Below are 14,190 nucleotides of genomic sequence, written 5' to 3'. Positions count from 1 at the left end.
AGGGCTTCTACTGTATTTTCTGTAACAAATTCACAAGCTTTTATTAAGGTAGTGGAGCAAAGTTCTGAGAAAAATCAAATCCGCTTTATTGCTAAGCTACAACTTTCAAAGTCAAACTGGAAGTTATTTTATGATTCTTACCCATCTTGTGTGGGTGGGTACTCGCATTCTTGTCCTTTGGGAAATACACCGTTAGGATACAGGTCACATATTGGAACTGAGGGAGGGTCTGTTTGAACTTTTGCTGTGAGATACAAATAAAGCATTAACTTCTGTAGTTAAAAATAAAATTAAGCAGTTATCATTACAGTTTTTCTCAGTTCCTAATGGTTGTTATATGTCCTAATTTTAAGGAACCTCCTTGCTATCACAGCCTTGTAGTTAAAAACAGAAGATACTTCACCATGCTGGCCACCTCCTCTCCAATTTACTGTTGCTTGGGAACAGAAATATTCAACTCCTCAGAATTCTATTCTGTATTTAAACAGTATATGCCTTGGCAGAAAGCACATTTCTAATATTTTTGTCTTTATTTACTATACCGGAAATGGAACAGCATATAGAGGCTGGTTTTCACAAATAAAAATCAAAGAGGCAACAAGAAAGTATGAAAGAAACCCTATAGCAATGAGGTAAAAATATAAAGCTATTATGTATTAATAAAATAAGTGAAAAACTTATTTCAAGGGTATATTAGGTATAAAAGTTAAGAGTATACACACCCAGTGCTAAAAGAATTTAGGTAGCCATTTACAAATTTCCAGATACTTTTAAAAAGTTATAGTCCTTAGCATACATTTTAAGGACATTATTTCCCAAACTATATTCTAAAAGACACCAGTGTTCCAAGATGATTTTTAAAAATATCTGGAGATTTGTCTTCTAAAATTTTTTTTAAGTATATAAGAACTAGTTATAGAATTCTTATTATATGAAGAACTGCCTTTTAGTAATGAACGCTGTTTCCAAAAAATGCCAGAAAGTGGAGTTTATTAATTCATGCAGCAATATAGGACATTTGATACATATCTGCAGCATTTCAACTACTGAGGTGAAATATGTGGTTTCCTTTTGATTATAACTGGTCTTATGGAATTTGTGTGTCTTAAATTTTAACACCTATTTTGCTCTCTTTGTTCTGCAATGAGGGAAAAAAAAGAACTATATAAATAAAAGTATAACCGTTTACTGAGCCAAATCATTTATCTATGGAACCACGTTTTGGTTCCTTCTTTTAATTCAAACACTCAGTATCTTATGAGCATCAAACATTTTTCTGTCTTTACATAATGTTTAAAAGTGTTCTATGGGCAAATCAACTTGGGAAACACTGTTTTAGGTTCCTCCTAAGAGGGAACATTAGAATTTAAAATCAAAAAAGATCTTAGAGATTATCTAATTTTGCTTTACACAAATTTTACTTTTCATTTCTACTAATTCCTTCCTCACTATGATGAGAAACCACTTTAAAGGATATGGTTCTTAACACTTTCACCCCTATTTGCCAACCCTGAATTTGTCAGTGTTCCTTTTAAGGTGGTATTAGAATTGACTTGTAATAATAGTCCAAATAAGGTATAATTAGTTTAAGACTATACTACTGATTCTAAAAATCCTAAGCTATTAAATAGTTACAACTCCCTGCTTTTTGGCTTACATTATACTAGCACTTAAAATCCTTAGATCCTATCACCCTGTATTAACATTATATATGTCTACTAAATTTCAGCTTGTTAATACTAGCCTATTTCTCAGTTTTCCTGATCTTTTGAAATCTTGAGTTTTATCAACCAAAGTATTACCGTGTCACCCTCAGCTTTATCTCATCTACAATTCTGATAAAGATGCCTTTTATATTGTCCATAAATTATTAAGACAAAATAAAAGACTCAAAGAGATCATTAGAGAAAAATTTTGTAATTAAAATATGAGAGCTGAAGTCTAGCCTTAACCACTTATTAACTGTGACTTGGACAAATGGCTAGATGTGCCAAGCCTCAGTTTCCTCATCTACAAAATGAAGAACCAGATGAAATCTTGGATAACCTTTGAAAATTATAATGTACTATGTCCAAGTTATTATCTAAAACGATGCATAATTATAACAATCTGTACTGCAGTTACCATTAACTATCACTTATAATTCTCTCACTTTATAGATGAGGAAAATGAGGGCAGTGAACGGTCCATAATTACATTATTTGGCTTATTCCAGAAGTGATTTACGACAGTCTACAAGGATATCTAAAATACACAAATAAGAGACAGTAAATTAGAGAACAAAAATCGAAACATGGAAAGAACATAAAATAGAACCTGAAATACTGCCAATACAAAACCACAGTTTGGGCTCTAAGCCCTCTAGTAGCCAATATTTAAAAAAAAAAAAAAAAAAAGGCTAGATTATTTGCATTGGTCACGTTTATGAGATAAGCACATAAGGTACTCAGGAAAAGCACAATTATTCTTGATACCAAGACCAGACAAAAGACTGTCTCTTGAGAGTACTCATAAAGAAATATAATGAACAGTAAGTTCAACAACATCCTCAGAGGAAGCACAATAAAAGATGATGGCATCACACTAAAACATCTGTCAGTGGAAGAATTTTACCAAGGGCAAATACAAAATAGTCCCTTAACATTCCTCCCTGCTTATCTACCTTCATTAGGGAGTAATTTAACAGTATTGGGAGAAATAGTTCTCTCTCAAGCCGTTCTCAGGTAACACCATGTCTCGAGGACATTTCTAACAATTTTTGAATGGAAGGAATATGACATCACAATCCCTGGAAGATTCCTAGAACACAGGTAACCTGTGCTCATTAAATACAGACTATGCTAGGGATAGAACTGACATCCTATGACTAGAAGGATCTAAAAATAGATGCCTGAATAGAAAAAAAGGCTATCCCATCCTCATCTGGAGACACATCAGGAAAATTGCTGGTAGAGCCAAAAGCTTTCTTAAAAAATATTTAAGAATATTTCTCTTAACAGAGATAAAAATGAACCAAGCCTCCAACTATTCCGATTCATAAAATTTTAGCCTGAAAGATTTAAAGGAAGGTATAACCAGATACTCAGTGGTCCCTACAGCCCAAAGGGCATCCAAGATTGGAACTTGCTCTGATTCTCAACCCAACCTTTATTCCCCAATACTATACAATCTCCCCCTGGTCTCCCTAATAGAATTTCAGGTCCCTGAAGAGGTTTGGTTTGCCATTTATAGAAACAAAACACAAGCAGGATCATATTTTAAGTAAATATGAAATAGTACAATGTTATTAATAAAATTTAACCATATGCACAGATTTTAAATAATGGTACTCCTCATTAAATATTTATCAAGAATCTCGTAATTTCAAAGTTGGCAGGTGAACTGCAAACTATGTTTATCCTGTTACGCACAGTGGTACCACTTTACTCATCCCTGACAGAACTGTTACTTGTATTATTCAAGTTTTAAATTATAAATTCATTCCTAAATTGCAGTAAAATGCAACCAATTTATTATTAACATCCCTTAGCTCAATAATAGGTAAAGAAAATACCAACAGATTGTTAAATGAAAAAACAGTTGTAGGTTTCACTAAATTCCACCTCTAGTAAGCCTAAATTTATCTCCTTGACATACAATGGGATCTCACGCAACTTCAAACCTACTCTTCAAACCTGCTGGTTAATAAACACTTTTTGTCAAGTAAGATCAACTTAAGACACTAACGTCCTCTCTTCTTCTTCTTCTTTTTCTTCTTCTTTCCAGTTGCTCCATCTCCATCCCCATCTCCATCTAGGAAAAGGGCATTTCAAGTACATATTTATTTAAACCTCATAAGCAGAGGAACAAAGCAAGCACAAGCAGACAAGTACACACACACACAAAGCATCTTAAATAGGATATAATAAAACTGACCCAATATTCTTAGAAAAGAATTCTGAATTTTGCTAATGTATCAGAATTTGACTTGTGTAATCAAAAGCACTACGGAAACTTTATTTTGACTTACTCTAATACAAGAATTGTTGAATAAGATATTCTTAAGAATAAAAAATGTGTTACCACTCTTTCAAAAGCTAGGAAAAAGAACTAGTGTTAGTTTAATACCAATAATAATGACTGTGTGACTTTACCTGAAATAATACTAGTTTGCTTACGTATGCTTTGTGGTTCAACACTTGCATTTCATGATCTCATGTGATCCTCAAAGCAATTTTATGAGGTAAAACAAGGAATGTTTAAGGGACATGCCCAAGAAAATCCCAACTAGTAAATGGCAGAACCAGACCAAGAATATGTCGCCTGATTACTAATCAGGGAGGAGTATTTGGGGTGTCATATTTTAAAATATCTTTTCCTGCATAGTTATTATTAGAGAAGAAGAGTTCTCCTTCTGGATCAAATTATATGCAAAAATCAGAGGGCATATATGCTCTTCCTAGGTTCACAGTTCTCAGATTCTCAAAAGAACCTGATGCCCAAAAATGGGGATTAAGAACTGTTTCAAAAAATAGTTTGCAAGGGGCACCTGGGTGACTCAGTCAGTTAAGTGTCCAACTCTTGATCTCAGCTCAGGTCTTGATCTCAGGGTCATGAGTTCAAGCCAAAGTGGACAAAAGAGTACCCCAAATAGCCAGTATCTGCCTGTCACTTTTTTTTTTTTAAAGATTCTATTTATTTATTTGAGCAAGAGACAGAGAGAGCATGAGTGGGGTGAGGGGTAGAGGGTGAAGGACAAGCAAACTCCCCGCTGAGCGTGGAGCCAGACGTGGGGATCGATCCCAGGACCCTGAGACCATGACCTGAGCCGAAGTCAGATGCTTAGCTGACTGAGCCACCCAGGCACCCCTGCCTGTCAGTTTTTATAACAATCTTTTATGAAGTCCATACCATACTCTTGAACTTGGAGAAAAGATAAAGAATGCTATTATGGCCAAGACTAAATAAATAGTGACTTAAAACATTTTAAGTAAAGGATCAAAAATAGACTGAAGGGTCTGAATTTCTAAAAACACTGCTCAATAAATTTCAACAATCATGAAGTACACCAACCTACCCACAAATCACACTGCTATGAAATAGGGATGAATAGGAAGGTGTGGCAGACAATTAGAAGTTGACAGTTTAATAGTATGTTCACCATACAGTCTTTTAAATGTTTCACATAGTGGCAGTAACTCATGGCTAGCATCAGTAATTTTAGATCATGAAATCCACATCCATAAAACAATGTCAAATGACTGCTTACATTTTCTAATCAAAGAGCTCCTCCCTTTTTACTCCCAGATTGATAAGCAGGAGCCATAAAAGAAATCTTCTCACCACTATATTCTAATTATCACACCAAATTGCAACCTTTTTTAATTTTTACAAAATGATTAGGGGCTTACAATGACCCCTACTTGTCTGTGAGCTCCTTAAAGATTACATACCATTTCCTAAATTAAGACACAGGACTAAGCATGTGATAAATATTCACTCTATTCAACAAATGAATGTTCTTTTAGTTTATTTTATCCTGCTTTTTTTCACCTAAATGAGAAACAGGAAACAGCAGTTTAGCAAAGAGGGAGGTAACATGGGGCGCCTGGGTGGCTCAGTCATTAAGCGTCTGCCTTCGGCTCAGGTCATGATCCCAGGGTCCTGGGATTGAGCCCCACATCAGGCTCGCTGCTCGGCGGGAAGCCTGCTTCTCCCTCTCCCACTCCCCCTGCTTGTGTTCCCTCTCTAGCTGTGTCTCTCTCTGTCAAATAAATAAATAAAATCTTAAAAAAAAAAAAAAAAGAGGGAGGTAACATGATATAGGGCTTTAATGGACTGAATGATAGGAAACTGCCAATACTTGATAATTTTTTACTTACGAAATTGCAATTTTTATTATTATTTTTTTGAGAGCAAAAGGAAGGGAGAAAGAGAGGGAGGGAGGGAGAAAGAGAGAGGGAGAGAGAGAATCCCAAACAAGCTCCACATGCAGCACAGAGCCCAATGCGGGGCTTGATCTCACGACCCTGAGATCATTTCCTGAGCCAAAAATCAAGAGTCAGACACTCAACCCACTGTGCTACCCAGGCACCCCTCATTTTTTTTTTTTTTAAGATTTTCATTTTTATTTTTAAGTAACCTCTACACCCAATGTGGGGCTTGAACTCACAACCCTGATATCAAGAGTTGCACGCTCTATCAACTGAGCCAGCCAGATGCCCACAAAATTGCAATTTATGTTCAGTCTTATGAATTGGGTACAGGAAACACAGGAACACAGTGAAAACACACAAATATGACTGACTTACTCATTATTGGTTTCTAGATTCAAAAGCCCAAAACACAACTTTCAATTTCCTCATGTGTCATATAATCTAATTCACATATTCTGCACTACAATTTTAATAGTAACCTTCATTCATTCAATAAATGTTGCTGAGTTCTTAAGTGACAGGTAATAGGGGCAGAATAGCAAACAAGATAGTCTTTACTCTGGAAGAACATTCAATGCCTAGCATACTGCTACATACACTAGATCCAACCTAAAACAAATGCTTCAGGATGTATAACCGGTTTTAGGGGCACCTGGGTGGCTCAGTCGGTTAAGCGTCTGCCTTCGGCTCAGGTCATGATCCCAGGGTCCTGGGACTGAGCCCCACATAGGGCTCCCTGCTCGGCAGGGAGTCTGCTTCTCCCTCTCCCTCTGCGCTCCTGCCCTGCCCTTGTGCACAGGAGCACAAGCGCTCTCTCTAAAATAAGTAAATAAAATCTTGAAAGAAATGTATAACCAGTTTTATTTACTTATTTTCTTAAGATTTTATTTATTTGTCAGAGAGAGAGAGAACACAAGCAGGGAGAGCAGCAGGCAGAGGCAGAAGCAGACTCCCCATTGAGCAGGGAGCCCGATGCGGACTCTACTCCAGGACCCTAGTCATGACCTGAGCCAAAGGCAGTTGCTTAACCAACTGAGCCACTCAGGCGCCCCTAACCAGTTTCAAATACATACTAAAAATCCTGCCAGCTGTGTGACCTTGGGCAAATTATTTAGCCTCTCTCTCCCACGGTCTCTTCATCTTTTAAATGAGAGAAGATGAAGCTCTTCCTTTGATACTCAATCATCCTTCTGAGGCTAGTTACTTTTTCCAGTGTTCAAGGTGTGTATTCAGTATAGGATAATAGCTGCTGTTTTTGAACTCTTGCGCAAGATAGTAGTAAAGCCTGGATCCAAATACAAACTATATATGCTTATACTCCCATGCATTATACCGTGCCACAATTTATGTTTTTATAAGTCTTTCTTTCACAGCATCCCAGGATATTCTTAACAGGCAGAGGCTGTTCGTATCTATTTCTGTATTAGCCCTATACCCAAATCAAGTAATATTTGCTGAATGAAAATTGGACATCTATATGCAAGAAAAAAAAAAGGAATCTCAGTTCTTACCTTGCACTATATACAAAAATTAACTCTAAATGGATATATAAAACTTCTTGAAGAGAATATAAGAAAAAAATCTTCATGACCCTACAGACAGCAATTATTTAACTTTTTGGAAAAAAAACATGACCCATGAAGAAATAAAATAAATGGAACTTCATCAAAATTAAAATCTTTTCTGCTGCAAACGATACCAGCATGAAAGAAAATATGGTTAAACATATATCAGATAAAGAACTTATATCAAGAATAAAGAACCACTACAACTCAGTATGACAACACATAGCCCAACTGAAAAATGGACAAAAGATATGAACAAACATTTCACCAAAGAAATATGAAAGGCAAAAACATGAAAAGATGTTCAACATCAGCAGTCATTAGGGAAATGCAATTTAAAACCACAATGACATCCCACTGCACACCTGTTAGAAAAGCTAATTTAAAAATTAACAATACCAAGTGCTTAAGAGATACAAAGGACCTGGAACTCTCAACCAGTGCTGACGGGAAAGCAAAATGATACAGCTACTCTGAAAAACAGTTTGATAGTTTCTTGTAAGATTAAACATACACTTCCCATATGACCAGCAACGCTACTCCTAGGTACTCACCCAGGAGAAATGAAAACTTATGCCCACACAAAGACTTGTATGCAAATGTTGTCTTTATTCATAACACAAAAACTAGAAACAACCCGAATATCCATCAACTAGTAAGTAGGTAAACAAATTTGGAATACTACTCAGCAATAAAATGTAATGAATTACTGATACTTACGCAGCTGGATGACTCTCAAAAGTATCACGCTAAGGCAAATAAGCCAAAAAAAGCTGCACACTATAATAATTCCATTTATATGATATTGTAGAAAAAGCTATGTAACAGAAAATGTATCAATGGTTGTGTGGGATCAGGGTGTGAAGCAAGAGAATGGACTACAAAAGGGTAAAAGGGAACTTTTTTGTGGAGATGGAAATGTTAAATGAAAATGGTTTTTATCCTGGTTGTGGTTACACAAATGCATACGTTCGTCAAAACTCACCAAACTATATACTTATAAAGGGTGAATATATAGAACGTACAATATCATGAGTAAACCTAATATAAACGATGGACTTGGCATAATAATGATGTGTCAATGTAGGTTCATCCATTGTCACAAATGCACCACTCCAGTGGGGGATGTTGATTATGGGAGAGGCTATGCACGTGTGGTGGTAGGGAGTATATGGGAAATCTCTATACCTTCTGCTTAATTTTGCTGTGAACCTAAGTAAAACTGTTCTAAAACATAAAGTCTGTTTTTGAAAATAGTGAATATAGTCCTGGGCAATCTATACATTAATAAATTTGACTTAAAACTTTATCGAATTACTTCTAGCACAATGCTAAATGCCCACAGGATTAACTTTTCATACTCCAGTTTCAAATTAAACACATCTAAAATTAACTCAATACCTTCTTCTTTGCTACACCCCTCTCCCCCAATCTCTTAACCCACTCTCCCTCTCTACTTCACAATTTCAGTGAACAGCACCAATATTCTGTCACCAAATTCAAATCTCTAGAGTCTACCTATGCCTCTCCTTCCTTCTCCCCTGATTTAAAGTCTTTTAAGTCCTTTGAATTCTGCTTCCACAACCACTATTCCATTAGATCCTTCCCTTCCATTCTCATTTATGCCCACCTATTTAAATATATTTATTTGAGAGAGAGAGAGAGAGCGCTTGCAGGCATGCACGGGGGGAGGGGGGGGGTAGGGGAAGCAAAGCCTGACATGGGGCTCAATCTCAGGACTCTGAAATCATGACCTGAGCTGAAATCAAGAGTTGGAAGCTCAACTGAGCCACCCAGGTGCCCCCCACCAATTTAAATAATCATTACCACATACTTGGGCTGTTAAGTGCCCTCCAAAATGATCTCCAAGCTTTTCCTGAATGTTTCCTCTTTTCTAACAACCCTGCATATATATGAGGACTAAATTATATTTTAGAACAGTCTTCTCTCTTTTTAACATTTTCTTTTTTAAGTAAACTCTATGCCTAATGTGGGGTTTGAATTCCTGACCCCGAGATCAAGAGTCATATGCTCTACCAACTGAGCTAGCCAGGCACCCCTACAACTTTCTTTTAAAAATGCTCCAAGGTTCCTTCAACAAATCATCTCATATGGCCAGTCTGCACTATTCACTACACTTGGAATACATTCTTGGCATTGTCCTGCCCCAAAGTGGTCTCTTCTGTTTGGTTTTATTCCAGTCCCATTCCTTCCAAAGAGCCTTCCTTCAGCACTCAGCCCGCAATTCCACCTCCAAATTTCAATAAACTTTATTGCAGGTACTGATATATCTTTTTTTTTTAAGATTTTTATTTGTCAGAGAGAGAGAGCACAAGCAGGGGGAGCAGCAGAGGGAGAGGTAGAAGCAGGCTCGTCACTGAGCAAGGAGCCTGATGTGGGACTCGATCCCAGGACCCTGGGATCATGACCTGAGCCGAAGGCAGACGCTTAACGACTGCGCCACCCAGGCGTCCCGGTTATGGTGTATCTTTTCCTCCCTTTGTTTTGTCCCTCTACCCCACCACCAGTTTTCCTTTAGAACAAAGATTCTGAAATACTAACCTTCCATCTTCTCTAAGAACTCTCATAACAGATTAGTAGTACTGATTGATACTGATTTTTGATGCAAATCAGGAAAACAACTCAACTGGAGAAAACCAACAGTCCTACAATCATCTTTAAAACATTGATGATTTCCAGTCTGACAAATTTTCTCCTTCAATGTCAAGAAATTCATACAACTTCATAGAAGAGCAATGGAACAAAGAACACTCTTCAAGATTAGCATTGTGATGCTCTACACAGTAGGTCCACAGCAATCTATTATATAAGCTTGAGTTTACAAGCCCCTTTCTTGCCAAGAGCTCAAAATATGTTCATAATTTGAAGCACAAACCAAGGTAAAATGGACAAGAGGCTTGCTTAAGGAAAAGCTAACTATTCTCTTGAACCCTAGCACTTTTTCCACCAAATTTTGACTCTAAGCTCCTTGAAGGCAGAGAGCTTATTTTTTTTTTTTTAAAGATTTTATTTATTTGACAGAGCGAGATACACAGCAAGAGAGAGAACACAAGCAGGGGGAGTGGGAGAGGGAGAAGCAGGCCTCCTGCAGAGCAGGAAGCCCGATGCGGGGCTCGATCCCAGGACCCTGGGATCATGACCTGAGCCGAAGGCAGACGCTTAACGAATGAGCCACCCAGGCGCCACCGAGAGCTTATGTTTCTAAAGGAGAAACAACTACTCTGCATTATCCTAACATGACAAAGTACAGCAGGTATTTTTTGCTAAGGACTAGAAGACACAAGGCCAAGTTGGCAGTGGTTAAGGAAGAGCAGTAGGCTGCAATAGTAGATAATTGAGAATGGGAAAGCCCCATCACCCCTTCTACCAAAAGAGGCTGTAGAATAGCAAATATTCCCTCCACTGTCTTACTGATAGCATCAATTTCTAGAATTTCAAGATTTACTATCTTTAAGAAATCTTATAGGACCAACATACTACAAGCAGCTAGGGTCAGGGAACAGAGTAGGACTCTGTTATATAGAAGGACTCCAATATACTCCTTGAGAATAGAAGGAGCTTTTGTACAGAGTAAAAGAAAGACTTCAAATCAGGTTCTCGGTTCGAAACTTTGGCTCCACTCTACACATACTAGTTGTGTCACATTGGGCAAATGACATAATAACTATCATTTCCTGAGAAGAGCACCTACTTTGCTAGGTTTTGTGAAGGTAAAATGAGAACACATGTGAAAGTATCCTAGGACAGTGCCTTGTATATATTAGTTGTTCAATAAATGTTAAATAAACAGTCCTTCAATTTCTTTTGGTTTTTTTTTAAGATTTTATTTATTTGAGAGAGAGTGAGAGTGAGAGAGCACAAGCAGGGGGAGCGGCAGAGGGAGCAGGAGAAGCAGGCTCTCCACTGAGCAGGAAGCAGATGCAATGTGGGGCTAGATCACAGGACTCTGGGATCATGACCCTAGCCAAAGGCAGACGCTTAACCAACTGAGCCACCCAGGTGCCCCAGCAGTCCTTCAATTTCATCTTAATACCCCCTACTTGGCATTTTACCAAGTACATTTTTAAAAAGTTGAGATCTGTGTAATTTGAGCAGTCATTCAACCTATCCAACTTTTTAAGAATTGCTAATAAATACCTTTTCGTTTTTATCTGTGACATTGAGGCTTTAATGTTAATTAAAACACCAAGAACCATAAACTATATGGACAAATAAGTAGATTTTGTTTAAAGAATGTCATATCTTCTTCCTTTTCCAACCACAAAAATCAAATTTACTATTTACCTTCATCGTCATCATCTCTTTCTTTCTCTTCCAATGCTTGTCTTTCCAATTGTCTTGCTACCTCATCAACTGAGGCTCCTGTTTCTTTATCAGGTTCCTGTTGCCCTGCTGATCAAATATAACATAAATCAAATCTAATAAAGATACTTTCCAACTAGAATATGTTCTAAGGATCCTGGAGAACACACAAGTCCTTTCCTGCCTGATAACTATTTGTGAAACAAAAACAGAAACATTATTATAAACATAACAGAATTTATTTAATGACAAAAATCCCCCACATCTAAGTAGCACTGTTCATTCAACAAAATATCCATTATACCTTCTCTGTGCTAGCAACTAAAGGATAAACAAAAATGTGAGTTGGTCCGTATCCATAAGTTGTCTCACTTTTTAAAGTATTTAACAATTAGACTACTACAACAAACACTTTATTAAACAAACAGGTACTTAAGATAGATAATAAATGCTGAAGGTCTTAGTAAGAGGAGGATTTCAATGGGACATTGGGAACTTCAAGTCTTCATGAGAAATAAGTCATCAAGCTAGGCTGGGTAAAATCAAAATAAATAGGAAAAGATAATTCCATTACTAAAAAACAAAATTCTTGAACAGCTAAGCACAATACCAGCTTCCCCCTCCACCCAAGTGAATGCAATCTAGCTGTAGTAGCAATAGGTGTATGTAGAAAGAAATAGTATTACCAGTTAGCACATATTGAAGTGATATTCTGGCTACTGTAGAGGATTCATATTGAGAGATACAACCGTTAAAAATGTATTAGGGGCATCTGAAAGGACAAACTGAAGAGTTTGGAAGCCAGGAACAGCCACCAGCCTAAGTCCTAGGATTAAATTTTCTCTGGAAGTGTCCCAGCACCCACAACTTTCCCTTTTCAACTCCCATTTAATCAGTATTTCAGAAAGATATTAACCCTTTCCAACCTCTCTCAACTTCACCTTCATCACTTATAGCCTCTCCATTTGTCTCTCAATCTTTGTGTGGCTGATTTTAAAAACAGATACAAACATTGTTTTCCTAAAAGGAAGGACCACGTACAACAAAAAACACTACTTCTCAAAAATTTAAGTTCCTAACTCATAATGTAATCCAAGTGTAAACTTTCAGCCTTACCAGTGGATTTAGAGAAGTTCCGTTCCAACCCATAGAATATTCTATCCGAACTGCCTGCAAAAGGCATCATAATTCAGGCGTAAAAGCCCTGAAGCTTGACAACGCTATGGCTTTAGGCAGGTGAAAATTCGCAGCACTACCACGTATTCTGCAATTACTACTCAGTGACATGACCGCGTGGGCATACACACATATACACACACCTCAAAAGTGCAGCCGGCAACAAAAATCCCTCTGTAAACCGGGAAGGTGGGGGGAGGTGCGGTCAAGGCACTGAGACTTGCCCACTCCACCCCCATCCTTGAAAATATGTTCCAGGTACCTCCAGCAAAGCGGTGACAGTGTGGGTCAGAACCAGATTTTTGAGGAGGGCAAACCGCGAGGAGGGTGGCAGGGTTGAGCCCTGTGCACAGCTTCGAGTCCGCTGCACGATCTGTGTGGGAGCTCAGTTCCGGCACGTCTTAAGGGCTCAGGCCCAGCAACCCCAGAACTACCTCACAAGCTGAGGCACCCTTTTCACCCCACCCCACCCCCAACACCTCCCTAGTGCCACAGAAAGAAAAGCCGCCTCTTCTCGAGACTGGAAATCTGTAGCCTGGTTTTGACACACACTGTCCTGGGAATCAGTCCAGTGCAGTGTTCGAGTCCCCAGTTTCTGTCACCCCCGCCCGGCCTGGGCCCAGCCGTTCGACCCTCCCCGGCGGGGACTGGGAACACATAAAACTCCTTTACCTGTGGCAGCCCCTTTACTCTTCTTCTTCTTCCGTCTTTTTTTCTTGGCTGCTTCCTCAGCTGTAGAGACAGCTCCCTCTTCTCTGTCGTCTGGATCCAGGTCGCCATTCAGGTGGCTCCCGGAGGACGCTGCCTCCTCCACGCCCGCCATGTTGCCCGAGAGAGCGCGCGAGAGAGTGAGACAGAGCGGCGAGGGCCCGCTCCTTCTTCACCCACCTACACCAGCGACGCCGGAAGCTGCTCTCGATGGTACGGGCGCAGGGAATGCTGGGATGTCGGAGGACTCGTCTGCGCGGGTCGCGCGCGAAAGGGCGCGGGGCTGCGGTCGGGATGAGCGCAAGGCTGTAGAGTCTGAAGCGCGGCCGGGGCATGAGTGACTCGTTTTTTGTCCCGCGCCTTGGGCGTTTCCCGGGCAAATATGCCGGCGTTGGGTCAAGTTGAATGCCAGTTATTGCCCTGTGGCCAGGCCCAGCCCGCAAGAGAGAGGGGCGTCTCTGGTGGAACCGAAAAGTTTTATATTCGCGATAATATGAAGCGTA

At 38.9% G+C, this 14,190-nt stretch overlaps 1 protein-coding gene across 2 annotated transcripts in view; it reads right to left on the bottom strand.

Moving 5' to 3' along the window:
* METAP2 (methionyl aminopeptidase 2) overlaps positions 1-13,990 on the bottom strand; it is a 30,284-nt gene extending 16,294 nt beyond the window's left edge. The window contains exons 1-4 of one of the 2 annotated variants that reach the window (XM_032416419.1): positions 13,652-13,990; positions 11,786-11,893; positions 3,727-3,792; positions 142-244 (exon numbers count right to left, since the gene is read on the bottom strand). In XM_032416419.1, coding sequence (XP_032272310.1) covers positions 142-244; positions 3,727-3,792; positions 11,786-11,893; positions 13,652-13,802 — 428 coding nt within the window. In that variant the 5' untranslated portion in view covers positions 13,803-13,990. The remainder of the gene's footprint in view (positions 1-141; positions 245-3,726; positions 3,793-11,785; positions 11,894-13,651) is intronic. The other variant, XM_032416420.1, reaches the window with a different exon arrangement.
* Positions 13,991-14,190: the final 200 nt, after the last annotated feature.

Source organism: Phoca vitulina, unplaced genomic scaffold (assembly GCF_004348235.1).
Source record: "Phoca vitulina isolate PV1807 unplaced genomic scaffold, GSC_HSeal_1.0 scaffold19, whole genome shotgun sequence".
Taxonomy (NCBI): Eukaryota; Metazoa; Chordata; class Mammalia; order Carnivora; family Phocidae; genus Phoca; species Phoca vitulina.
The sequence above is the reverse complement of the archived record's forward strand: the minus strand, read 5'-3'. Positions and strand labels throughout refer to the sequence as shown.